This window comes from Rhinolophus ferrumequinum, chromosome 10 (genome assembly GCF_004115265.2).
Source record: "Rhinolophus ferrumequinum isolate MPI-CBG mRhiFer1 chromosome 10, mRhiFer1_v1.p, whole genome shotgun sequence".
Taxonomy (NCBI): Eukaryota; Metazoa; Chordata; class Mammalia; order Chiroptera; family Rhinolophidae; genus Rhinolophus; species Rhinolophus ferrumequinum.
This window is the reverse complement of record NC_046293.1, coordinates 7,584,831-7,609,273: the sequence shown is the minus strand read 5'-3', so window position 1 is coordinate 7,609,273 and position 24,443 is coordinate 7,584,831. Positions and strand designations below refer to the sequence as shown.

Genomic DNA, 24,443 nt, shown 5'->3' with positions numbered 1-24,443 from the left:
CGTTTGTGCCTGGCACACAGCTCACTGTCGGAGAGCCCATTTTATCCTCGGGGACAGAGCTTTGGAAGAGCCCAGACTCCACCTTATTCCTCTCCTGTCTCCTTTGCAGGGCCCCAAGCGTCACAGGTGGTCAGTGATTTGTTTAAACGATTAGAAACTGTCTCCTCCTGGCCACTGTTCCTCTCCGTCCCTCTAGAAACGCAAGTGTCTGGAGAAAGTTCCCTGTTGAACTACACATCAGCCAAGGGGCTCCTTTAGTCTCCATTGTGACAAGCTGTGTGGGAGCAGAGAGAAGAATGCTCTATGTTGGGGGTTGGGGGGCAAGGGGGACCAGAGGGATTTGGGGAAAGGCTCCAGACAGGAGGTGGTTGGCCGGGTTAGCAGCCTGGTTAGAGGTATGGGCAGCTGATGGGGTGAACGACTGGGTTCGCGTGCCCAGGGAGTGTGGCAGTCTCGGAGTCACCAGCTTTGCAGGTGGCAGTCCTGGCCACTGCGTAGAGCCCACTGTTCTCCCATTCGCCGCAGTCAGGGCTGCCCTCGTTCAAGTACATCCAGCCCATAGTCCCCAGGCGCCTGTTTATACAGGCACATGCTGGGCAATGGGATACGGACACGATATGGATACAAAAAGAACCAGAGCAAAAGAAGTTTACAGAAAGAACTCTCTAAATGTTACTGGTTTGTGAACTCAGATAATATATTAGCCATTCACTCACCACCTTGTTTGTGAACTGGTCCCGATTCTTGCCTTGCTCCGAATCCCTCCCTCCCGCCCTCCCTCCTTTCCCGTCTCCTCCCCTTCCATCTCCCAGGGACGGTTGACTTTCTCTGGAGCTTCTGAGCTGCCTTTCAAAAGCCTGATTTAAGTGCTCAGGGCAACCCAATACCTGCAGGCCCCAAACACTGTCCCCTCTGCCAAAGCCTTCTTCCTCCACGAGTAACCTTTCCGCGCGGGCTTTGTTTCAGAGCCACTGGGCAGTTACAGGGTCCTTGTCCCATCGAGGCTGGGATAATGGTGCAGCGGCTGCTCCGGGGACTCAGCACCACAGAGCCCGCACGGGATCTTGCCCCGGCCTGTCACGGCGTCCCTGCCAAGCCCCCGGGCGCTTCGGCTATTGGACTCTGAGTCTCTCCTTTGTGCTCAGTCACATCTCAAGAGCCCAAGTTTCTGAGCAGCGCCAAGCTTCATGTCAAGGACAGAGGACAGGCTCTGAATTTGAAAGGACTGGTTTCTGTCCTGATCTGACCACTTACTAGCTGTGCTCTTTTGGGTAAATCACTCTCTTTGACTCCTGACCTGTGCAAAGGGAAGATAATACCTAGATTCCTGGCTGGTTTTGAAAAACGAGGGAGAAACTGTGTGAAAGATACTGGGAGAGTATTGTGCAAATGTCAGTTGTCTTGGAAAGTGACTGCTGCCTTCTCTGACTTTTCTGAGAACAGGGGAGGGAAGTACGGCTGAATTTCCTCCCAGGAAGTGGGGGTGCCCCAGCCAGGAGATCAGGTTGTTGGGGCAGGTGTTTTCTGTTTCCTCCTCCGAGAGAGGAGCGAGGACAGGCTGTCTACTGCCCTCCCCACAGCCCCTCTCCCTATATTTATCTGTTGGCCGTGATTTAGAGGTGGCAGGATGTCAGGGCAGCTGTCTATCTGCCTGCCTCCGCTGTCTGGGGCTGTGTCATGTGAGTCCTCAGCCAAGGATCTTCTCTGGGGTCTGCCATGGCAAAGACAAGACAGGAAGGCATAGAGGCCCCCCAGTTCCTAAACCAGGGATGCCCGATGGTGTTCCCTCACAGTCACCCTGAACAGCCTGACTGGCCACACGGGCCCAGCCCAAAGAGCCCAAGGGCAGTCTGGAAAGACTCCCCACGAGTTAAGCTTTCACAAGGAGGTGGATGTGACAGGGAGGGACAGGCTGTTTGTCTGTCTGGAGGAGAGGGAAAGCTAGGCTTGTTTCCTCTGAAATGTGATACTTTGGGTCCCTGAAACTCTGAGGACGGGTATTTCCCAGGGCGTTCAAAAGTAGAAGATGGGGCCTCAGTCAGCCGGTGCCTTCTTCATGATCTTCTTTTGGTGTCAAGAGCAGCGTAGCCTGGTCTGCAGGACAGTGGTCTCAGCAGGTCATGCCACTGCCTGGTGGAGGAGTACACCGCTGGGAACTAGAGCCTGCTGTCTACGTCCTTGCTCTGGCTGTCGTTTCCTTGCCCACCGGGTGACCTTGGGCAAATCATTTGACCTTGGTGGGCCTCCATCTCTACATCTGTAACAGGATAATTCTTGCCTTCTTGCTTACAAGACTGCTCTGAGATTCTAGTGCAAGACTATGAGACAGCACTTCCAAAAAGATAAGTAATGTATATAGATAAAAGGGATTTCTATTAAGAGGGACTAACATCAAAAGATAGGTGCTATACATGTTATTTCTTTTAATTAATCCAATTCTTGGCACCTTGCATGGGAAATGGTGTTTCCCGGAGGCCTAAGGAAAGCACAAGGTAACATTACTAATAAGAGGCCAGTAGGGATTCCACGCATGCCTGAGGTCAAGGCTATCCTTCTGCTACAAATGTAGGTTACCTTTGGGAATTGCCCCCTGGGGCCAACTCTTCCCTCTAAAGCTTCCAGAAACAAAGTATATTTGTTGCTAGCCAAGCCCTGGGAAGCTCACAGACTAGTTAGTGTTGGAGACGAGCAAGTACACAACTGCTAGCTGCTCTGATCTGTGAGTTGGGGGAGGGTTCTTGCTGCCTCAAGCTGGGGCAGGTGTCACTGGGAAGCGGGGTGTAGGTAGCTTCCAGGTACCTATATTGTCCTCTTAACGGCCACCTTCTGGCCCATGGGTCTTGTGCCCTCGCTGACAAGCTGAGACCTTGATGGATTCCCAGCCAGCAGCACCCCCCATCCCTCCATGTTCTCACCCCCAAAGATGCTGCCTCCCCTTGGCTGCTGGCCAGATCCACCTCCCTTTTCTCAGAGTGTTCAAGGCAGGGCCTGTTCTGGGGCAAGCTTCCAGGGGGTTGGGGGGAGCAGGGCAGAGAACAGACAAGCCCGAGGTGGGGCCTGGCTGCCTGCCTGCCTCTGCTCCTGGCGCTGTCCTGAGCTCCCCCAGCCACAGGCTGAGTCACTCAGGGATCCCTGCTCCTCCCCCTCCTGCCCTCATGACAGCTCACCACCACCCCCATTCCCCCCACCTCCCACTCCCACCCCCCACCCCCCCTCACCATGAGCAGTCAACTGTAGCCACCTTCCCCCGTTTTCTTTCTCCTCTGAAATCCTCGGAGTCTGTGGACTTGCTAATGATCCCAGAATCTTTGCCCTGGAAGAGAGCGTTTCTGATTATTAGTCTCTCTGCTCTGAGTTTCCAGAAATCTATAGGCTCATCCTGGCATAGCTTGTTTGGTGGTCATCATTCTGTTGGGCCCCTCACAGTACTGGCTGGGCACGTGGGAGGCTCCATATAAATGTCCTTTTTGTTCTGTTTTCTAGCAGGGAGCCAGCAGATGGTTGGGGTGGGGGCGGGGACCAGGGCTCTTTCCCTTTTGGTGGCTCTTAGAGGACAGACTGTGAGTGTCCTTAACTCCTACTCCCAGGAGGGTTTCCAGAGATTCCCCACATTTGCTGAATCACTCAACATGGTTTTCTGAGGACCTACTATGTTCCAGGTTCCAGAAATATACAGATGAATGAAAAGTGGACCCTGCCCTTAAGTCTAACGTGGTACCTAAAAAATGGCAGTGCAGTTGGGGGTGGGCTGCTACCTATTATTTCTGAGCACTTACTGCCAGACGTGTGCCAGCCCTTTTAGAATATATTATTTCATTAAATTTTCACAACAATCCAGCAACTTTCCATTTTACAGATGAGAAAATAGAGGGTCAGAGGGGATCAGGCCACTTTGCTGGTAAATAGTGAAGCTGAATGGGAACTGAGATGAGTCCCACCGAGCTCCAGGGGAGCAGAGGCCCCGAGGAATTGACAGCTGAAGCAGCTGGTTTGGATGGGGAGGGCGGGCGGAGGGCCAGACTGTACAAGGCTGTGGGCCCAGGAGCACATGGATTCACTCACTGTTCTCTTCACCCCAACGCCCTCCTATCCACCTTCCCCAGCTGCACCCCTCCCTGAGCTCTGCACTTGCCCCTCTTGGGAAGCCCTCCCAGGTATCATTACTCTGGCGGTGGCCACAAAGTTATCCTTGCAACTGTCAGCTGCAGTTATCTTGCCCTGATGTATCCATCAAGAAATACGTTGACAGGTACTTTTTGAGTCCTGGCGTCTCTGCCCATGTATTTTATGGGGGGGCTCAGAGCCCCAGGCCAGTAACCCAAACCAGCAGGGTGATCCTAAGAAAGAATCGTTTGTGTATCTTCATTGGATTTTTTTTTTAGCAACTGATTTATCTTTCTAATTATGTTTAGCTTTAAGCTAATGTTAAAATGAGCTTGCATTAGATAATTTTCACTAATTAACATCAACTTAGTGCAGGGGAAGTCGTCCCAGGAGCACGTGGGGCAGGGAAAAGCTGGCCTAGGGTCTTACAAAGAATTGCTCGCTCCCTGGCGAGTCACATGTAGTTCTTCACGGCTGAATTAGTCAACCTGGCCTCACGTCATCTGGTCTCTTTCTCTGGAGAGCCAGCGTGGGTCTCCTTTGTATGTCTCCTTTATCAACCTAGTTTGGGGTAAGGGTGTGAAGGGTGACAACCTTATAGGGTCCGGATCAACAGGGAATGAGCCCCAGTGAGGCTCATGGCAGGGAGACATGACCCAAAGTGTCAGGAACAGGGCCTGCACAGGGGTCTGGGACAGGCAGTGGCCTGGCTGGGCGAAATTAATTGGGCAGCAAGGGGGCTGGTGTTTACTGACTGTCTAGTTAGTGAACCTGAAACAATGTAACATGGCTACAGGCAGCTGGGATGTCTCAGCTGACAAAGCACAGATGCCCTGCTTGGGGAAGGGGGGGAGCCTGGCCTCCAAGCCGAGGACAGGACCCCATTGGTCTTGGCTCTGCCCTATTGATCGGCCGGCCCGGGCTCTGGTCCAAGCTGCTTCCTCAGCTGCCCGAGGGAGGCCTCCCCTGCAAAGGGATTCTGTTTAGAGCAGTTCCTGCCAGTCAGGCCCTGTGCTGGGAGGAATGACAGGTCTCTGTCCTCCAGCCCTCCCCCCAAGTGCTCAGACACAAGCATCCTGGGAGGGACACACACTGCCCTGGGGGCCGGGGACAGAGTGGTCCCAGGACTGCCTCAGGGGAGAGTGAGACAGGGACCTGCATCCCCATAGGGATAGTGGTGACACAGGGGCTGAGCCTGAGGGTGTGTTTGGAGAACAAAGAGTGTTTATTGTCAGGGGAGGGAGTGGGTTGGAAGCACTAGGAGGGTCGTTGGCCACCAAGAGGGCTTGATTTGTAGGAAGTGGGGGGCCAGAGTGTTAGAGCTGGGGAGCAGCATGTTAAGGGGTGTGTTACTGGATCCACCTGCCAAGAGGGAGCATGATGAGGACGGGGAAACTAGTACCCTATCAAGCGATGCTGTGGGCCTACTGTGTGCCAGACACTGTGAGGGAGGAAGGCAGGGCTCTGCCATCCGGCAGGCACCTCACCAGATTCTGTCTGGGTATCACTGCATGTCTTTGCCTCCTTTCCAGACCCATGAGGCAGGCTCTTTTTTCAGGTGGAATTCAGAGGGGTTAAGTAACGCCTAGTCTCACAGACTGTGGGACCCCTGACTCCAAAGTCTCTGCTTTCCCCACTGCAGTTCTTGAACTATGGGGATCACCCCCGACTGGTGCAGAAATTGTGATGTTTCAGATGGGGCCTGTTACACACAGCCTCGAAGACAAAAGCAAGTCTTTGGGTGTCCCCAGAGCCCTGAGAGCCCACCCTCACCCCCAGGGATGAATCGTTCCCATCCTCCGGCAGCACAGGTTTGTGCTACCTGCAGGCACTTTCCACTCTGGCAGCAGGTTTCCAGGGCGCGGGTGTAGATGCCCGTCACTGCTGGAGAAACAGTGCATCTTACAGACTTCACTGCCCTTAATTGGGCTGCCCTTCCCCTCAATTAGTTCAAGTTTTGACCTTTCTGGGAGTGTAGTGTTGCCTGGGCTTTAATCAGCACCCCGAGCCGGGCCTGTTGGGCCTCGAATTGAGCAAAGGGAAAACATCTCCACCTTGATGTCTGCACTGGCGGTCGCTGTGGCTGTGGATTCCCTGGGAGGTCAGCGCCCCCACACTGGCTATCTCCTTCCCCTGCGCCCTCTCCTCTGAAGTGATGGCCCTTTGTTCTGGGTTTGGCTCTGAGAACAGAAGAGGCATCGGCACTGTGCTCCTTGCACTGCCCCCATCGTCTCATTTAAAGCTCAGAACAGCCCTGCGAAGGTGTCACCTCCCCGTTTTAAAAGAAGGAAACTGAGGCTTAGATTAAATAACTCACTCCAGGCCACACCAGCAGGAAGACTCTCTGCTTCCAGAGAGTATATTCTGTCCCAAACACTGGGACTGATCCATTCGCCTCCTGCGTTCAGAGCACCTGAGGGGGTGGGCAGTGCTGTTAAAGTGCATTTTCCCAACGCTGCAGAATCAGAATCCCTGAGGATGGGGCCCTGGATGTGTGCATTCAGCAGGCACACCCCACCCCACTCCAGGTGAGTCTTTTATGCACTGGCATTTGATAGCCACTGCCCTGTAGCCCTTGGTCCCTCTTTGGGGAGCTCAAAGAAGGACATTCCAGTCGGAGATGACTGACCCAGAGGCAGGCTGGCTGCCCACCTGGCACTACCCTCCATGGCAACGGGAACGACTGCTCTCTGGTCCCAGACAAACTGATTCCCCTGGGCTGTCGGATAGATGGCTGTTCTGGAAGGGGGCAGCTTGACCAGTTTGCCCAGCTGCTGCCGTCCCTACCCCGAGGGACCTGAGGCGTTAAGGCGTAGGGAGTTAGCCCCATTCACTTGCAGCAAGTGAATTTAATAGTCCTTCATAACTGCATATCTTTGCCCTGGCATTTTGTGGGCATGATCTCATCTGAACTTTCCCGGGGGCATGGGAGCTAAAAGTCAGGCCCCAGGCTGCCGTGGGTAGTCAGCGGGAAAGCAGGGACTAGAACCGCCCCTGCCCCTATGCCTGGTGGCCAGACTCCCTTCCTCCCCAGGAAGAAGTGACCTGTGATGAGCAGGGCTGGCCTGTGACCTCTTGCTTTTCCCCACGTGGGAGCTGAGTGAGAAAGGGGCGGATCTTTGCGGGAATAGCAGCTACACCCATCTCAATCTCTAAAGCTCCACATTGGCAGGCAGCGCTGGGGAAGCCAGTGAGGCAGCGGGTGGTGTTGTCCAGCAATACCGATGCACCCTGGTTTTGTGTAACCAGAGGGGGCCTGGGGGCCTAGCCAAAGTGGATCTGTCCCCAGAGCCTTCTGTGACCACATCTCGCGGGTGATAGCTCAGGACTAGGGTGTTTAGTCCCACCTCCGCTACGACTCAGCTGGGTAACCGCCTCTGGGCCGGGTTCTGGCTGTTGTTTCCTCCTCACTCTGAGATTCCGAGTGTCTGGAATGTCCTTCAGTGCAGGGGCCAAGTGCAGAGGTGCAGGCTGGGCCCTGCAGGTGGGCACGGCCAAGGGGCTTTTGGGGGCTGACATACAGCCCCGGTTCCACTTGCTGGCTTGCTGGCTTGCGTCCCATCACAGGCAGGATGGGCCCCTTTGGAATTTGCACAAAGGCACTTGCTGTCTGAGTTAGCGGCAGGCCTGCCTCCTGAGTCCTGTCCTTGGTGTGGACTCCTACCCCTTGGTTAAATACTGCCCTACTCAAGGGCCGACTGCTCCTTCAGGATCTGAGGCAGACGCAGCAGAGGCTGACACCAGACCTTTGAGCTGTGGGCTCAGGCAGCAGTCCCAAAAGGCGCCTTAAGGAAGAACTTCACCTCTGCCTTACAGCCCACCTCACCGGGAGTCATGCCCAGCATTCTTTTTTTTAAATCTCCGCCCCAGTGCCTTGTCATTGATGAAATAAAAGAGATAACTACAAAGCTACATCCGTACCCTACGAATAAAACAATAGACATGAAACAACCTCCATTTAGGCATTCATTCAGCAAAAGGGGAGAGCTGATTGTGTTGAGGTGTCCCCTGAGGGTGGAGATTCTGGGAGAAATCAGATGATCTGGGCCTCCCAGGAGCCCCACCCAGGAACCTGCAGCCCAGTAAGGGACGGAGCCATTCAGCAGATGTTACAATACATCAAAGAGCTGTGTTATTTGCCTGGAATACAATGTGGGCAGGAAGCCGGCCGTGGTGAACATGACTGGCTGCAGAGAAGTTCAGGAAGTTCTTGGCTGAGTCTTGAGAGAGGCATAGATGTTTCACAGAGGTATGGAGGGGTAGGAACCAAAGGACTTGCCAGTGTCTGATGTGTAGTGGTTCTCAAAAGGTGTGTGTGTGTGTGTGTGTGTGTGTGTGGGGTGATGCAATTTTGCCCCCCAGGAGACACTTAATGTCTACAGGCATTTTTTGGTTGTCACCACTGGGGTGATGCTACTGACTAGCTGCCAAACATCCTGCAATGCAAGGACAGCCCACCACAACAGTTAGTGGCCCCCAAAGGCCAATAATGCTGGGAACCCCATGTTAGGGTAACTGTAGGTCATTCTGCACAGCTGAACACGAGGGGCAGAGATGAGATGGCCCAAGATGAAGCTGGAAAGGAGGCCCTTCAAATGCCACCTTCAGGGTTTGGATCTCTCTTAAGGGCTGTGGGTCCCACTGGTTCATCAGTCTCTGGTTTTGGGGCATCGCTGCTGTGGAGAATGAATTGGAACAAAGAGATGTGGTAGGAGAGACCAGTGAGGAAGCTATTCCAGAAATTCTGTAAAATGACGGGGGCCCAAGCTAGGGCAGCCGTGCAGTGGGAACACCCAGAGAAGGTCCGTGGAGGGGGTAGGACCTGCTAGACTCCGTGACCGATTGGATTTGGTCAGTGGGGAGAAGGACGAGGCCAGTGGACTGGGGCTCCTTGTCAAGATGACTGAGAGGATGCTGATTGGGGAGGTGTGGGGGCGGGGGGCTGGTGAACAGGCTCTGAGGGGTGGAGAGCCAGCCGGTCATCCAAACACAGCAGGGGTGCCAGTCGAGGCTGTCCTGAGCAGAGCTGCCATAGAGTGTGTGGGGGAGGTAGGGTCCTTGTTCTTATTGTTGTTACCTAATGGTAATTAAGGAGTGGAGAAAGAGAATTGGAAAACTGGCAGTTTAATTAAAGGTGAATGACAGGGGAGTCCTGAGGCTCCCTAGCCCCCCCTGCCACCCCCCACCCCGGACTGTGGCAGGATAGCAGAGCCGCAGATGTGAAGCTAAGCAAACACCCGATGAGAAGTGGTACAGCATCAGAGCCTCTCGGCCAGCGCCCGCCACAGCTTCCCACAACTCCTGCCACCTTGGATTTACCCCTCTCCCCAGTGCGCACGTCAGTGGGTAAGCGGGTGAAGGACACAGGAAGCCTGTCCACAGGGCGGAGGTGGCGACTGTTCTCTCCTGACCAAATCTGTCTCCCCGGGTTCTGAGCCTGCCACTGAGTCCTTCTTTTAAAACCCGATTTTCCACTGACGCAGGGAGCCTGGAAGGTAGGTTTGGCGGGAGGCTCACATGGCACATTAAACACCCCAGCAGAGGGAGTGGCTCGGGCGCTGGATGTCAAGCGGGGCCCTCCAAGACCAAAGCGGAGGGTAATTATCACTTCTCCTCCACAACCAGATTGCAGGAGTCAGCGAGCAATTGATTTTTTTTTCTCCTACTACAGTTATTTCACTGCTTAATTGGCAGTGACACAGATGGCTACCTCAAGCCGTCTGAAAGTGGGGGCCCTCAGGACTCCTCTCTCCCCTCCAGTTTGTGATCCTCTCACATAACATCCTTCTCAGTTGGGGGCAGGGTGTTGGCTCCCTGCTTGCTCTTTCTTTCACAAAACAAAAGGAAGAGTATAAATACCAGAAGCCCCTCCCAGAGCCAGCCAAGCAACCCTCAGCAATATATTGATAGTTGATTTTAAGCTGGACACTGGAGAGTTAGGAAATGAGCAAACGATGGACCTGGCCTCAGACAGCCCTTGGGAGATAAGAAATCAGGAGCCTGGCTAGACCCTGGGAAACCGTGTTCCCGGAAGCCGCCCCAACCCCGTCTTACCTACCCCATACCTACTGTTCCAGGCCAACTGCCTGTTTGTTTGTTTGTTTGTTTTGGACCTCAACTGCAGAGCTGATTGTGAATCTCAGTTCATGGTCCACTGGTCCTCATCAATCCATGGAAGGCCCCTCTTATTTTACTTTCTTCTTTCTCCTGTCTCCTTCCATAGGCAGCCACCTAATGGATTCAGTGTGTGTCCTTGCACATGTCTGTATCCTTGAAAAACATGCAGTGTTATTTTATGTAGTGTGCTTTTATTTACATATTTGGTACTAGGCTCTAGATCGTGCCCTCTGACATTTTAAATCAAACTATCCACGTTAGAAAGAACTGTCCAAGTTCTGCATATGGAACTACGTAGTTCACTTCTTCTGTCGGCTGCTCTGTCGTGTACATTCCTCACGTCGTTCATTCCCATTTTTCTAGAGATGGCCATCTAGAGATGTCCATCAAAGATTGTGGCAAACTCTTTGCTACCCTTACATCCACTAAGCTCTGTCCCTTGCTGTGAGGAATAGCTGCTTCAGCGCTTCCTCCCACCAGCAGTGAATAAGGAAGTGTTCCCTTTTCATTTCTTTGCTTTAATTTGAATTTTTCTCTTTATACACTTATTAGCTATACAGGTATCTCCTCTAGGAATTGCCTATCCACATCCTTTGCCCATTTTTCTAATTAGCTTTCTGTCTTTTTCTTGCCGATTTGCAGGAATCCTGTGTACATTATTAATTCCTTCTGGTTGTAGACATTGCAGATTCTCTTCTCCCTGTCACCTGTCAGTTACCTTTGTCTGTAGCATCTTTCTTTGAACAGAAAATCCCTAATTTGTCAAATGCATCTTTTTAAAATTTTGCTTGCTTTATGATTTGTGCATTTGGAATCTTAAGAAATCCTTTCTTACCTATGTCATGAAGATATTTTCCTACATTTCATCAGTTCCTTTATCTTTCATATGTAGGTATTTATCCTACCTGAAATTCACCTTTATATATGGTGTGATGTAGGGATCCACTTTATTTTTTTTATATATAGTAAGTCAGTTGTCCCAATAGCATCTACTAAACAGCATCCTTTCTACACTGAGCTGGGATTCTACCTCTGTCAGACTTAAAGTTTTACATATATGTGCAGGTACATATGTTTTTGGCCTCTCCATTCTGTTACATGGGTCTGTTTGTCAGTTCCTTCCTACCGCAGTACCACAATTCTTACTACTAGAGCTCTGCAGTATGTCTCGCTGTCTGGTAGGACAAGTGTCCCCTTTTAGCTTTTCTTTTTCAAAATTGACTTAGCTGTTATATTTATTCTTCCTCGCATCTTAAAAGTATTTGTGTTGCTCCAAAAAAATTTACTGAACTTTCAGTGGACTTACATTGGATTTTATTAGTATGAGGAGAATTAGATTTTTAAACTATTAAGTAAGTCATGTTATCCATGACTATGATTTATCTCTTCATTCACATATTTTAAAAGGTCTTTTAATACAGTTTTATAAATTTCTCCATAAAGTTATTAATTCCTTAATACTATGTGCTTTAATTGTAATTTTGAATGGATCTTATTTTCTACTTTTTTTTAGTTGGTTATTGCTGTAGTAGAAGAATGCTATAGGTTTTTGCAAGTTTTTCATGTATCTGACAATCTTGCTGAATTCTCCTATTAATTCTAATAGTTTTTCCCTGCATTCTACTGGGTTTTCTATTAAAATATTATCTCAAATAGTGATAGTTTTGTCTCTTCTAATCCTTCTATCTCTTAATTCCTTTCTTGTCCTATTGCACAGGTCAGGACCTCCAATACTTTCTTAAAAAGCCGTGTTAATAATGAGTGTTTTTGACTTGTTTGAAACTTAAAAGGATTGCATCTAAAGTGTCTCTGTTAAGTATGCCTCAGGTGGGTTTTTAGTAGATAGCTTTAACCAAGTTAAGGAAGGTCCCTTCTATTCCTAGTTTTTTTGAGAATCTTAATCACAAATAGGGATCTAGTGTTATGAAATACTTTTTAAAACCCATTAAGATAATATATGATTTCCCCTCCTTGACCCATAAATGTTGTAAATTAAAATGATACATTTTCATATTGAATCATTTTTACATCCCTAGGATAAGCCTTACTTGATTATGTTGTATTATGTTTAATTTACTTTTAATGACTTATCCGTGTCATTTTATTTTCAAATTCATCAATGTGTAAAAGGTCCTAATATTCTTTTTACCATTTTTACTATTTCTTAAATAGTAAGAATTTCTTAAAAAGTAAATGTGTCTGTAGTTATTTCTCTTTTTTCACTCAGTATTTTATTTGTAACTCCTCTGTTTTTTGTCAGGCTTGCTAGACGTTTGTCTATCTTGGTTAGTCTCTTTAAAAAGTCAGTTTTTTATTTGATGTTTCTAAAATACCTTAACAGCTATCCCATCTCTGTGAGCCAGTATGATGCAGTGAAATGAAGACTCTGGAGTGAGACAGACCTGAGTTCAGGTCCCTGCTCTGCTGCATGCTGGTGACTTTGAACATGTCACTTTGCCCCTTTTGCATTTACTTCGTCATCTGTAAAATGGGAATAACAATCCTCATTGTGACGATCAAATTAGAAAATTTGCCTAAAGCACGTGGAACAATATGAGGCACATTCAAAGTGTCCAGTGCAGGCTAATCCCTGTCCTCTGTGCCTTTGTTTGTGCTGTGCTCTTTGCCTGAAATGCCCACCCACCTTCTAGACCCCGGCTAGCCCATGTGGCACCTGTGTGCAGATTAGACTAATGTGTGCCTTCCTTAGGCACAGTTCCCACTCCCCCCTCAGCCCAGTGCCCATGGGCAGTGCACAGCCTGTGTATCCGTGCATGGCAGCCCTGCCCATTTCCCTGCTGGGTTTTCCTCTCTGCTCATTTTTCATGTTGCCTCAGGCTGCCATTCGTCAGGTTTCAGCCTCCTCGCTGAAGCCTTTCATGTTCTCCCCTGGCTGGAAATAGTCCATCTCTCTCCCTCCATCCCTTCTCGTCTTCGCTCCTACCTCCTACCCCAACCCTGACCTCACATCGCTTGCCATTTGTGCATCTCTTACGGCATTTATATCATTTTATCTTGTGTCTTAGTTATTTTGTGCAAATGTCTTATTTTCCAACTGGGTTAACCCCTTGAAGGTCCGGATTACAATTTATTTTTCTGTAGATCCTCCCTCTGCCTCGGGGGCTCAATAAATGTTACGTGTCTGAATGATTATTAAATGTAGGAGCTAAGAAGAGCCTTCAATATTACTGTGTAAATGGTGTTGGGGTTCTTTAGAGGCAGGACTAGTGGTGGTAGGGCACACGTGTGAAGGTGATGGTGGTGATGGCGATGCAGATGGAGGGTAGTACTTACCTGGCTCGGAGTGCCAGGCACTAAGTGCTTTCACAGCTTGTTTCTCTCAGTCCTCACAGATAGGTGCTAATGTTAGCTCCGCTTTGCTGCCAAGGAAACGGGCTCTAGCGAGTCAGCTGTGAGGTGGTGTCCCAGGCCTGGTCTGCCTGACTTCAGAGGTCAGGCTTTCAGTGACCACGAACCAGCAGAACCAGCAGATGCTCTGACCACACAGCAGCTACTGTTTACTGAGGACTCATTCCATACCAGGCATCATGTTTGATGCTTCACAGATGTCATCTCTAATCCCAATGGGGAAAGTACAGGGTATCTCCGCAAAGTACAGATAAGGAAACAGAGGCCCATTAAGATTAAGTGACTTGTCAAAGGTCACATAAATGGAAAATGGTCATAACCAGATCTCTGTGACATCCCCCCCGCCCCCCAAAGCACGCCCTTTACTCTGTACCACGTACACAGTACTTGGGACCAACAAGAAAACCCTTGCACGGAGCAGAGGAAGGTTTGTGTAGGAAAATGGAGGAAGCTAAGGTCAGGAAGGCAGATGTACCTCAGGCTGCAAAAGGCCGCGCCTTCCAGCATGGATAATCAGGACCGACTTTTGGAAAGCAAGGATGTGAGGATGGAGTGGGATGTCCTGGACACCTGAGGCCAGGGAGCCCGAGCTTGCTGGAGCACTGCCTGGAAAGCACAGGGCTTTGCTCTTAGGGAAGCTCCAGGGAGATCAAAGCCCACGCAGAGAAAGTGGCGTTTGAGCAGATCTGCGCTTGTGGAAATAAGTCCATTCCATGCATCTCGGTGATTGGTGATTGTATCTTCTCGAGCCTCTTTGTCTCCTTAGGGCACCAGCTGTCCTCAGCCTCCTAGTTCTCCCTGGTACAGCTTCTGAAGAGCTGCTGGAAAACCCTCCGGGTGGGCAGAGAGGGATTGTCTGGATGGCCTGCACCCTCCAGCGTTTCCCAGGGCCCACAGCCCATCTCCTGGGCACAGACGTGCTCAGAGGAGGGTGGGGATATGGAGAAGCCAGGAGAGGTGCAGATGGGGTTTTGACTTTTCTGTAGGTGTGTGGTCACCGTGTGCCTCACTCCCCATGGGCCCCTCCCCATCCAGGTCATCGCTGTGGTCATGGACCTCTTCACCGATGGCGACATCTTCCAAGACATTGTGGATGCCGCCTGCAAGCGCTGGGTCCCTGTGTACATCATCCTGGACGAGGCAGGCGTGAAGTGTTTCCTGGAGATGTGTCGGGGCCTGGAACTCAATGAGTTCCGCATCCGGGTACGTTGTACCACTGTGGGGGCTGGGGGGGTGGCAGGAGACGAGACAGAGACTGCCTCTGCCCCTTTCCCTGCCCCCGCCCAGTTCACGGACTCATACCTCAACCCCTTTCCTTCTGTCTGAAACCTGGCCTTGTGAACTGATAACCCTGAATCATACTCCCAGCTTATATTTTGTCCCAAGGCTGCTGAGCCTAAGGAGGCAGCTCTGGGCCAGTCCTGGGGTGCTCAGCCTGCAGTCACTGTCAGGCTGTGCTTCTCCTCTGGGGAGCTTTGGGAGCAGGCAGGAACCACCCTGAGCTTGTCCACACCCAAAGCAAGATTTCCTGACTTCCTTCTGCACTCTAAGTGGGGTTCTCCCTGTAAGGCTATAGGCAGTGGAGTCTAGTGCTGACAGGAGCCAGCAGGCAGGATCTCAGGGACGAGAGGGCTCCCCCTCTAACCGCACAGAGACCTGGCTCAGAGCCTTGCAGGCCCCAACCTCAGTGACAGTGCCTTTCTCTTCTGCTCACAGAACATCCGTGTCCGCTCCGTGACGGGCGTTGGCTTCTCTATGCCCATGGGGAAGGTCAAGGGGACCCTGTCGTCAAAGTTCTTAATGGTAGATGGTGAAAAAGTAGCCACTGGATCTTACAGGTGAGATGGGCCAGGTCAGGGAAGGGCCCAGGTGGCCTTTTTTCATGGTAATGAATGTTCCTGTTCAGGTAGATGCTGGACTGGAGCCTCGAGTATAAGAGGTAAGATCTGATCCGACGGTAAAGCAGAGCCTCTGGCCAGTCCCTGCCCTTGAATTTTGTAGCTACTGGATCATTCCAGAAAGAGAGTCAGTTCTTACAGGACATTAAGCACAGCTTGCCTTTCATGGTCCACAGCAAATGGTTGCATTTTGAGGCTAGTTGTTAGGTGGGACAAGCCGGAAGCAGAATGTCCCAGATCTGGGACAGAAAGCTGAGGGTGTGGCATGGAAGGACGGTCTCCCAAATTCTGATTCAGAACTCAGTTACCAGGAACATGAGAGACTGTATCTGTGTAGCGTCTCTCCTTTACAAAGTAAAATCTAGGTGCGGAAAAGAGACCTGGGCACCTGAAACAATAAGTGGCGCAACTCCTCTTACATGGTTCAAGTACGGGGTTTTGCAGAAACCAAGTGCCCTAGAAAATTCAGGGAAGAGCCAATAGGGAATGGAATGATATTTACAATAGTAGGAACTGTAGTAACTACTTATTACACATGTATGTTGTGCCAGCTACTGAGCTGAATGTTTTATACACGTTATTTCGCGTGAGCCTCACAATAACTCTGATTGTACAGGGTAGAAAGCAGGCCTGGCATCTCATGTCCTTGTCTTTCACCCACTATCTGCTTTCCGCAATTGAGGCCAAGACCTGGGGAAAAACGGGGGATTGGGGTCAGTGGAGGGACAGCACCCCAGCACAAAGGCCAGGAGGTGCCTTCCCAGGGGCAGCAAGGCGTCTGGCCTTGGTAGATCATCCTGGGGTGGGGGGCAGTAGGATATTGAGTTGGCCTTGCTGAGGGGCTGCTGGCAGGGCGAGGCCGTCGGCCTGGATACATGTGTCTTGCTTTTCTGTCCCCATCTTCCCAGGTTCACCTGGAGTTCCTCCCACATAGACAGGAACCTTCTCCTCCTCCTGACAGGGCAGAACGTGGAGCCCTTTGATGTTGAATTCCGGGAGCTGTACGCCATCTCCGACGAGGTGAACTTGAACCAGCAGCTGGGCCTGGGAGGAGGGGCAGGCAGGTTCGGCTTTAACTACTCCTCCACCGTGGCACGCAAGCTTATCAACCCCAAGTATGCCCTGGTGTCCAGCAGCCGTCCCCCGCCCGGGGAGATGATGCGCTGGGCCGCCCGGCAGCAGCGGGAGGCTGGCAGCAACCCAGTAGGGCAGGAGGAGAGCAGCGGAGGTGGTGAGTCAGCCCGGCGCCTGGAGAACTTCCTGAATGACCTGGTCACGCTGCCGCAGGTGCTGCCCCCGGTGGAGCCCTTGGGAGAGCTGAGTCAGAAGGATGTCAGGTTGGTCTCTCACCTGCACGTGGACCTGAAGCCCCGAGAGACACTTGACCGAAATGGCAAGGGAGAAGCTGCCAACGGGGACGCCACCCCGGCCAAGGAGGACAAGCGCTTTAGCAACAGGTTGTTCAGTCGACGGACCAGAAGGCCAGCAGCGCCCCGCGGCGTGACCGGCTCCGTGCCCACCCAGAGCCCTGCTGAAGTGAAGTTGACGACGGGGAAGAGGCCCAGCGACGGCTCCAGTGGCAACGTCTCAGGTGAGTGTCCTGCTCCCCCCAGCGCTCAGGCCCAGGGCTCCCCAGGCCTCTGGCCCTGATCGGTGAGCTTTGCCTCCCCTGCAGAAAGGCCGCTGCTTGCATGGAGAGAGCAGAGCTCTCTGGGGTCCGACAGTCCTCAGGTCCCACTCTGCTCGGCTTTGGGCCAGCCACCGCAGGTCTGAGTTTCCATTTCCTCTTCTCTAAAAGGGGAGAAGGATGCCTGCACTGCCCAGCTGTTCTGAGGACATGAGTTGCTGAGAACAGTGCTGGGTATGGTGTAGTCTGAGAGCTGCCATTACTACTGCTGCAGGCTTGGAAAGTCTCCCCTTTGTAAATGAAGAAACAGGCACAGTGCAACTGAGTTGTTGCAGGGCTAAGGCTCAACCCCTGCCTCTGAGTATGGGGCTTGTTCTAGCAAAGCTTGTTCCTTGTGGTCAGGATCTAAGCTGGTCAAACACACCCCACCCTCACCTGTGCCCCACTGACGCCCTGACACACTTTTCCTGTTTCTGTTGTAAACAGTTTGACTTGGTTCCTCCCTGTTGTTTATTTGATAAGTAGTGTTTGCCACGCTGCTTGCCTCTGGGAGAGATTGTTCCTGATAGTGTTATCTTTCTGCTGTCTCTCTGGGATCCCCCAGAGGTCCTGGCCTTTATCTCTTTCTCTGAAGCAGTCTCCAGCATGGCCTTTCCAGAGGCTGCTGGTGACAGCCAGGGCTACTGCTGGTACTTTACTCAGATCCGCATCTCCGAGTTGCAAGGGTTTCCGTGTTGGGAGTTCTCCCTCTGTGGCTGTGGGGCTTTGCTGCAGTGAGCTTGGGCTCCCTGGCTGGCCAGGTAGTGATGACTGGGCCTGAGGTCTTGCCCCAGGCAGCCTGAGGACTTCCAGGACTCCTGCATTCCCCATAGCCCCGCTTTGCCCTGAGTGAGTGGCTGGAGTGCTTCTGCCATCCTGCTACAGAGGCTGACACACTCAGCCTGGGCTTCTTCAAGTCAGGACAGGCTGGGAGTCTCTGTGAATCCGTGCAGAGCAGAAGCACCAGTGGTATGCCTCTGTTTGGCCAGGAAGCATTTATTGAGCACCTTCATGTGTCAGGTCCTTCACTGAGTGCCTTCTCTCCCACGTGGCCCTCACAATGACCTAGGCAGTGGCAGGTGGAAGCTCAGAGAGGTGAATTGAGTGGCCCCGGGCATAGTAAGTGTATTGGGTCCAGGACTCTAACCCAGGCCCCAGCCTGTGTCCCGTCAGGGAAGGCTGGCTGTCCTGGTCCCATTCCCTCTGGGCTCCCTGCCTCCCCCAACACCAGATGCTACTCTGCTCTGCACCTCTTGTTTGGAGGAAGGGTTGCCATGGTGAACATCTGGCAGGGAAGAGATGGGGAGGAGTGAGCCCAACCACAGAGGGGGCCATTTCCCAAGTCCTGATGGAGGTGAAGTGGAAGCTTTCTCTTCCTTCAGCCCCTCACCCTGAGGTGCTGTTTCCATAGAAACAAAAGGCCCATTGTCTTGTCCCTTCCTGCTGCCTTCTGTGAGTCTCTCAGCATCGGGTTCTCCTGCTTAGATGGCTTGGACAGTCGTAAGCTGCCACTGCTGCTGCTCTCTCAGTATCTGTTTCCACATGGTACCCAGGAGCCAGCCACACAAACCTGGACTCTGCCCTGGAAAGCTCCTCTCCCGAGCTCCCAGAACCCAGAGTGGGCAGGAGAGGAGAGCAAGCTCGAGAGTCATATAAAGTCAGAAGGTCAGAGGAGTGCCCAGTGAGGTCACGCTGGTCCCCTCCACGCTTTAGAAGAAACACAGAGTGGCCTTGACCAGCACTGCCTCTGCCCGCCTGAGTGGTCATCCCTTACCTGAGGGCCTAAAAATCAAATCCCTAGGGAGACCTCTCTCCCTGCTGCTCTCTCCCCTCAAAGGCAGGGCAAGAAGCAGGGACTCCTGTACGCAAAGGCCCTTTTTCGTGGTCTCCAACGAGGCTGTCTTAGTGCCTCCTCTCGGGCACTAGGAAGCTAGGACTCTGTGTGCCGGAGGGTCGTGTTCCTGATAGCATGGTGGTCCCCAGAGTTGGCGCTGGGAACTGTCGTCTGGGAAGACCTCACTTTGCTGCTACCTTAGGGCCCCCATTCAGGCTGCCTGTCCTGCAGTGAACGTTCAGACCGTTACCAGAACAGCCATCGACAGAGCTCAGCTCCCAGTACCTTGCTCTCCACACCATGGACACATCCTTTCACCTCCCCAGGCTGTTTCCTGGTCGAGAAGAGGGGGCGTTGAGCCATGGAGGGATTCCGAGGTCCTTTCAAGCTCTGATTCTGACTCTGTCCTTTCTGTCTCTGCTGCCTTCTTGTCAAGGGAAAGCTTAAGCTGATTGACAGTGTAGGTGCAAGAGCGAGAAGTAGAAAAGCTAAACACTGACAGCCTGTAAAATTGCCTGATAAGAACATAGTTATCAAACACCACGCCACATTTTTGCAAACCCAAGTGTGGTTTTGGTCCTTGGGAGAACCTTCGGAAATTCCTTCCTGTAGGGCTGGGATCCAGCTGCCGCTGACTGGTGGTTTGAAAGCTCACAGCCCCCTCTACTGGTGGAAGCTGAGCACCTTTTCCTTCTGGTATTTTCTCTGGGCTGAGCCCCTGCTCCTGTGCTAGGTGCGCTCAGCACCTTTGCAGAGCATCTATCCTGGAGCTTGGGACAGGCCCTCTGGGGCAGAAATCCCAACCTCAGGGAACAGCGGTCACTGGAGAGCCTTGTTAAAATGCAGTAAGGGGTCTGGACCGCAGGGCTGGGCTCAGGGAACTGCACTTTAAACAAGTGCCCTGCTCTAGGGGGTCCCAGAGCAGCAGATTACTGTGATACCCAGACAAGGCCCTGCCCTCAGGGCTGCCAGGCTGGGGAAGGACGTCCCAGATGTGGTCCTGAAGCCCCTCCCAACTCCCCAGGGAAATCACTGAGAAATGGCCAACACTCTTGAACAGTTAAGAGACGGAAGGCCCAGACTTTTGCTGAGTCCCTGGCATGTGCTGGGTAGACACGGTGCTAAGTGCTTTCACACAGAACTCACAACCGCCCTGTCTGATGACATCATTTCACAAACAAGAGGCAAGCCCCTGTGTCCATGGTCACGCAGTGAGGAAAAGGCAGCGTGGTCTCCTGCCTCCCAGGGCCTTGCACAAAGCATTAAAGCTGTCTCCGAAAAGTAGAGTTGGTACCCTTTCCCTACATCTTTAAGGGCTGGAAGGGCCAGAGGCCTGAATACGTGACTGATTCTCCCCCTGCTATCCCACCAGCAGACAGGAAGATGAGAGTGGTCATTTATGCTCCAGAGTGCCTCTGGGTCACTACCTCCCAAGGTCCTCTGGGCCTGCGTTTTTCTTGTCTTGGAGAAGAAAATTCTTTCACCGGAGATTCTTTCACCGGAAAAGAAAGAGATTCTTTAACCGGAATCTTGGAGGTGATTCCGGTGGCAGTTGCTTTTCCAGAACTCCCCTGGGTTCCCCGGATTCATGCATGGATGGGACACCCTGGCTGGCAATGTCCTCAGACTTCCAGTGATGTGGCTCCTGGGCTTGGGGACGTCAGGCTTGCCTGTGTCCTCCCTGGGGCTAAAGGTCTTGGATCTCTCTCCTGCAAATCTGGGCCTCTGTCCAGGATGGAAGGTTGGGGACCGGCTTCTGGGGTTCAGAGCTCCATAAGGGACCTGGGGGCCCCCAGTTCCACGATAAGTCTACTCAAGAGCTGTCTTAGTCAAGGCAGAGTTTCAAAATTCAGTGTCACTCCTGAGGAGTGTGGGTCAGGTCCCAGCTGGTGTTTGGAGGCTGCAGTTTGATGTTATAAGCTTGAGCACCATTACCAGCCAGGGGCCCGGTCACACAGCACAGGTAAAGGGAGCCGAGTGAGTCTCCTTCCAGGGACTGATCCCAGTTGGCTCTGGAGAAGAGGCAGGAGTCCTTATTCTCATTGGCAGATGTCACAGTCCCCTTGCCATTCTGGTTTCTCCTAGGCCTAGCCAGGACTTAGTCACTATCGGGATGAGGGATGAGTGACGGTGCATATGTCACCCAATCAACATCTGTTGATGCTGCGATTACTGCTGTTGTGGCTACGCCTCCCTGAAGGAGCTTGCCACTGGCTGTCGTTCATTTTATCCAACAAATGCATGTCTCTGCAGTCTGCTCTGTGTGGGCACTGTTCTGGGTTCCTTGTACAGCAGTGAGCAAAACCGGCAGTGGCTCTGCCATTATGGAGTGAATACTGCAGAGAGAGGCCCGGGAGGGCAGTGCCCCTTGCATAAAAGGTGACTGGGGAAGTCCTCTCTGACAACGGGGCATTTGAGTGGAGACCTGAATGACCAGAGGGAGAGAGCTGGGTGGACATTCAGGGATGACTCTTCCAGAAAAGGGGAATGTGAAGCCCTGAAACCTGGAGGTTCTTGCCTCGCTGTCTATGTCAGTGTCCCCACCTACCTCTCTCCCTGCCCCAGGTCATGCCCTCCCCCGCCCCCCCTTCACTGTCTCTTCCCACTTCCCACCCTATTTTCAGCCTCACTCCTGTGTGACCTCCCTTTGAAGTTTGACTTTCTCATAAGCCTCCTCTGGGCACCCTTGCTACACGTACTTCATAAAAAAAATATTTTTGCTGTTCCTAGATTCTTTCCTGTTAATCTGAGCAGGTCTGATTCGCCTCAGCGTCTTGCCGAACACCCACAGTGGTGGGTTCCATCCCTGTGCCCTGAAGGAATGACGAAACACAGAGTTTCTCCTAACAGGGTTTGTCTGCCAGAGGCATGGACATGAATTCTGAGTAGAAAGGGTCTCCCCATGCTTTCATCCTGCCTTAGCTTCTCTGGGTGCGCAGGCTTAGGAAGTAGGCTCCTCTGACACCCCAGCCTCAGGCGGAGCCACTTTCACTTACCTGCCTTCAAAATGCTGCTGCCTCTGGGGAGAAACTGGCGTCTGCTCAGTGGGCCAAGCAAATAAAAAGAGCGACTAAGGAGAGGAAGTGGGGAAAGTGGGGACGGTCGTGTCCATTGCAGCAGGAAGGGGACTGTGGGACCGCAGAATGTAATCACTTCAGAGCTGCCCTGGAGGCAGCCACAGCACCACAGAGGAAGAGGATCCAGCTCCTTGACCCTTGGAACCTGCAGGGCGGGGAGCGCGCAGTCATCGGCTCCCCTTCCACCTCCTCTAAGCTCTAAACGCTGTCAGCACAGCCTCCTAGGAGCTCCGCCGGACTTGTAGCAAGTCCCAAGCATCGGTTAACAGAGCAGGGCAGGGGGAAGGGTCCCCAGTTGGGCTTGTCTAGTGTCTCTTGCTAATAGCCCAGGAAAAGAGGCAGCCACCACCTTAATTAAATTCACGGCTGAAGTGATATGTATGGTAAGGTGGTGTGAGCATGAGGGAGATGAACTTCGCAGTCTAGAAAGGAACTGGCAGGAAATAACTCAGCAGCTTCCGCCTGGGAGAAGGGCAGCTTGCACGCCAGGAGGACGTGGGTCCAACGGCTGACGCCGCCCTGGCAGGCCAAGGGTGTCAGCGTGTAGCTCCCCCTGCACTCGATAGGTCTGAGAGCAGGAATCCAACTCAAGGAGCCACTGTCCTTTGCCAGGAATTATAAAGGAAGTGGGAATGGATGGAAGGGGCCTGGGAAGAGAGAACTGTGTTTCTCCGGCCTGGAGGGACACAGCTTTCTCCCCCTCTTCTTTCCTCTCAGTGAAATGTGTTTCCTCCATCCATTTACACTGTCTCCCTAAGCGTGTGGTCCCTGCCATGGTGCCTGGCTCCTGGTCAGCCTACTGACCTTACGGAGGCACAAGCTTTTCCTCCTCCAACCTAGGCAGCCTGCATGGTGGAGGAAGCTATGATTGGATTTGGAAGATCAGGTTCTCTTGGCCACCATCAGCTGGTGGCCCCCTGTCCTCAGCTGTAAGACAGGGCTGATGATGCCTTGTCAGAGCGCGGCCACCGGTGAGGATGACCTGAGAACGACTGTGGTTGTGCTTTGTAGGCTGTGAGGCTGCATAGCTGCAGGGGAACTGCCTCTTGGCAAGACTGAGAAGTCATTAATTGTGGGTGTTGATTTGGGGTCTGGATCCTTCCCCCCATCCCTCTGAGGTCAGGAGAGGGCAAACCCCTGCATGTCCCCACCAGTGGTGGTCTTGCTGAGGCGGCCAGGACAGAAGAATCTTTCCTTTTGCTTTCCTGGGTGCCCTACTGACCTGTTTCCAGATCAGCAGCTTGGGAGGGAGACAGTGACCCCAGCCCCAAATTGGGGTGTGGGCGGTGCACAGGAGAGGGGGGCTGGAGGCAAGTCCCCCGAGCGCTGCACTTAAGTCCTCCCCTGCCTGTGTCCCTTGTCTCCACAGGTAAAACAAGTCCCAGTCCTGCCAAGACCAGCAATTGCGTGATTTCCTGAGCCGCGGGCCTGCAGTGGGCAGGACCCCTGGATGCCCCGCTGTCCTGTCCTGGGGAGAATACAGGTCAAACCCTGCACCCGTTTGCACATCAGAGCCCTGCTGGCCTCCTTACCCAGCAGCCTCCGTCCTGGCCCAGAGACCCTGCATCCCAGCTGTGAGGGTCTGCAGTATCTCACGACAATCACACGCCTCCACAAGACCGTCAGTGACCAGGCAGGGTCACTCTATGTTTACATGAAGTGGAAGCTTGACTATTGTCTGCTCTCCTTTATGCCCGACCCCCTCCCTCCACTGGGCCAGCCTTGCCCTGCAGGGCCCCAGATGGGGTGAGCCCATATCTTTTTATACATTAATGTGATGGGGTCTCCAGGGCAGCCCCAGCCCCCTGACTTCTCCTTCCCTGGGCTCCCTGGTGCTTCTGGTCCTCCGCGGCAGTTTTGGTGAAATAAAAGGGAAGACGACGGCTCTGAGCCAGGGACCCAGTCTTGCCCTGGCCTCTGAACTCAAGGTGGAAGAGGCTAGGATAGCTGGGACGCTGGTTGATGTGGCCTTGTTGGCTGGGTCCCTGCAGGATCCTGCACTAGACTCGGAATGGGATGAAAGGAAGCCGTCCCCCCGCCACTGGAAGCCAGTGGCCGGACTTGACACACCTCTTTGAGAGCCCTTGTCCTAAGGTCTCCTTTCCCTCACTCTGCACCATCTTGGTGCTCTTCGCCACAGGAGTCTAGGCCTCTTTGGCTATTGTCCGCTGCAACCAGTATGGGGGATCTTTTAGTGCCTTTACCTGGGGCCACTCCCTCCCCGTAATGTGCCTTGATTTGCAGTCCACAGCAGGGAAAGAAAGCTTGGCCAACAGGTAGGTTCAGGTGGTGTGTTTGCCTTTTCTTCAACCCCCAAGATGACACTCAGTTTCCTTCACCAGCCAGGACTTACACCCCTTCTCTAGTTATGTTTCAGC

General features: G+C 52.6%; 1 protein-coding gene across 2 annotated transcripts in view; it reads left to right on the top strand.

The window, feature by feature from the left end:
• FAM83F (family with sequence similarity 83 member F) overlaps positions 1-23,949 on the top strand; it is a 28,771-nt gene extending 4,822 nt beyond the window's left edge. The window contains exons 2-6 of one of the 2 annotated variants that reach the window (XM_033116206.1): positions 14,626-14,793; positions 15,307-15,428; positions 16,397-16,508; positions 16,776-17,079; positions 23,435-23,949. In XM_033116206.1, the coding sequence (XP_032972097.1) occupies positions 14,626-14,793; positions 15,307-15,428; positions 16,397-16,508; positions 16,776-17,079; positions 23,435-23,484 (756 nt within the window). In that variant the 3' untranslated portion in view covers positions 23,485-23,949. Of the gene's footprint in view, positions 1-14,625; positions 14,794-15,306; positions 15,429-16,396; positions 17,080-23,434 lie in introns of both variants that reach the window. The other variant, XM_033116205.1, reaches the window with a different exon arrangement.
• Positions 23,950-24,443: the final 494 nt, after the last annotated feature.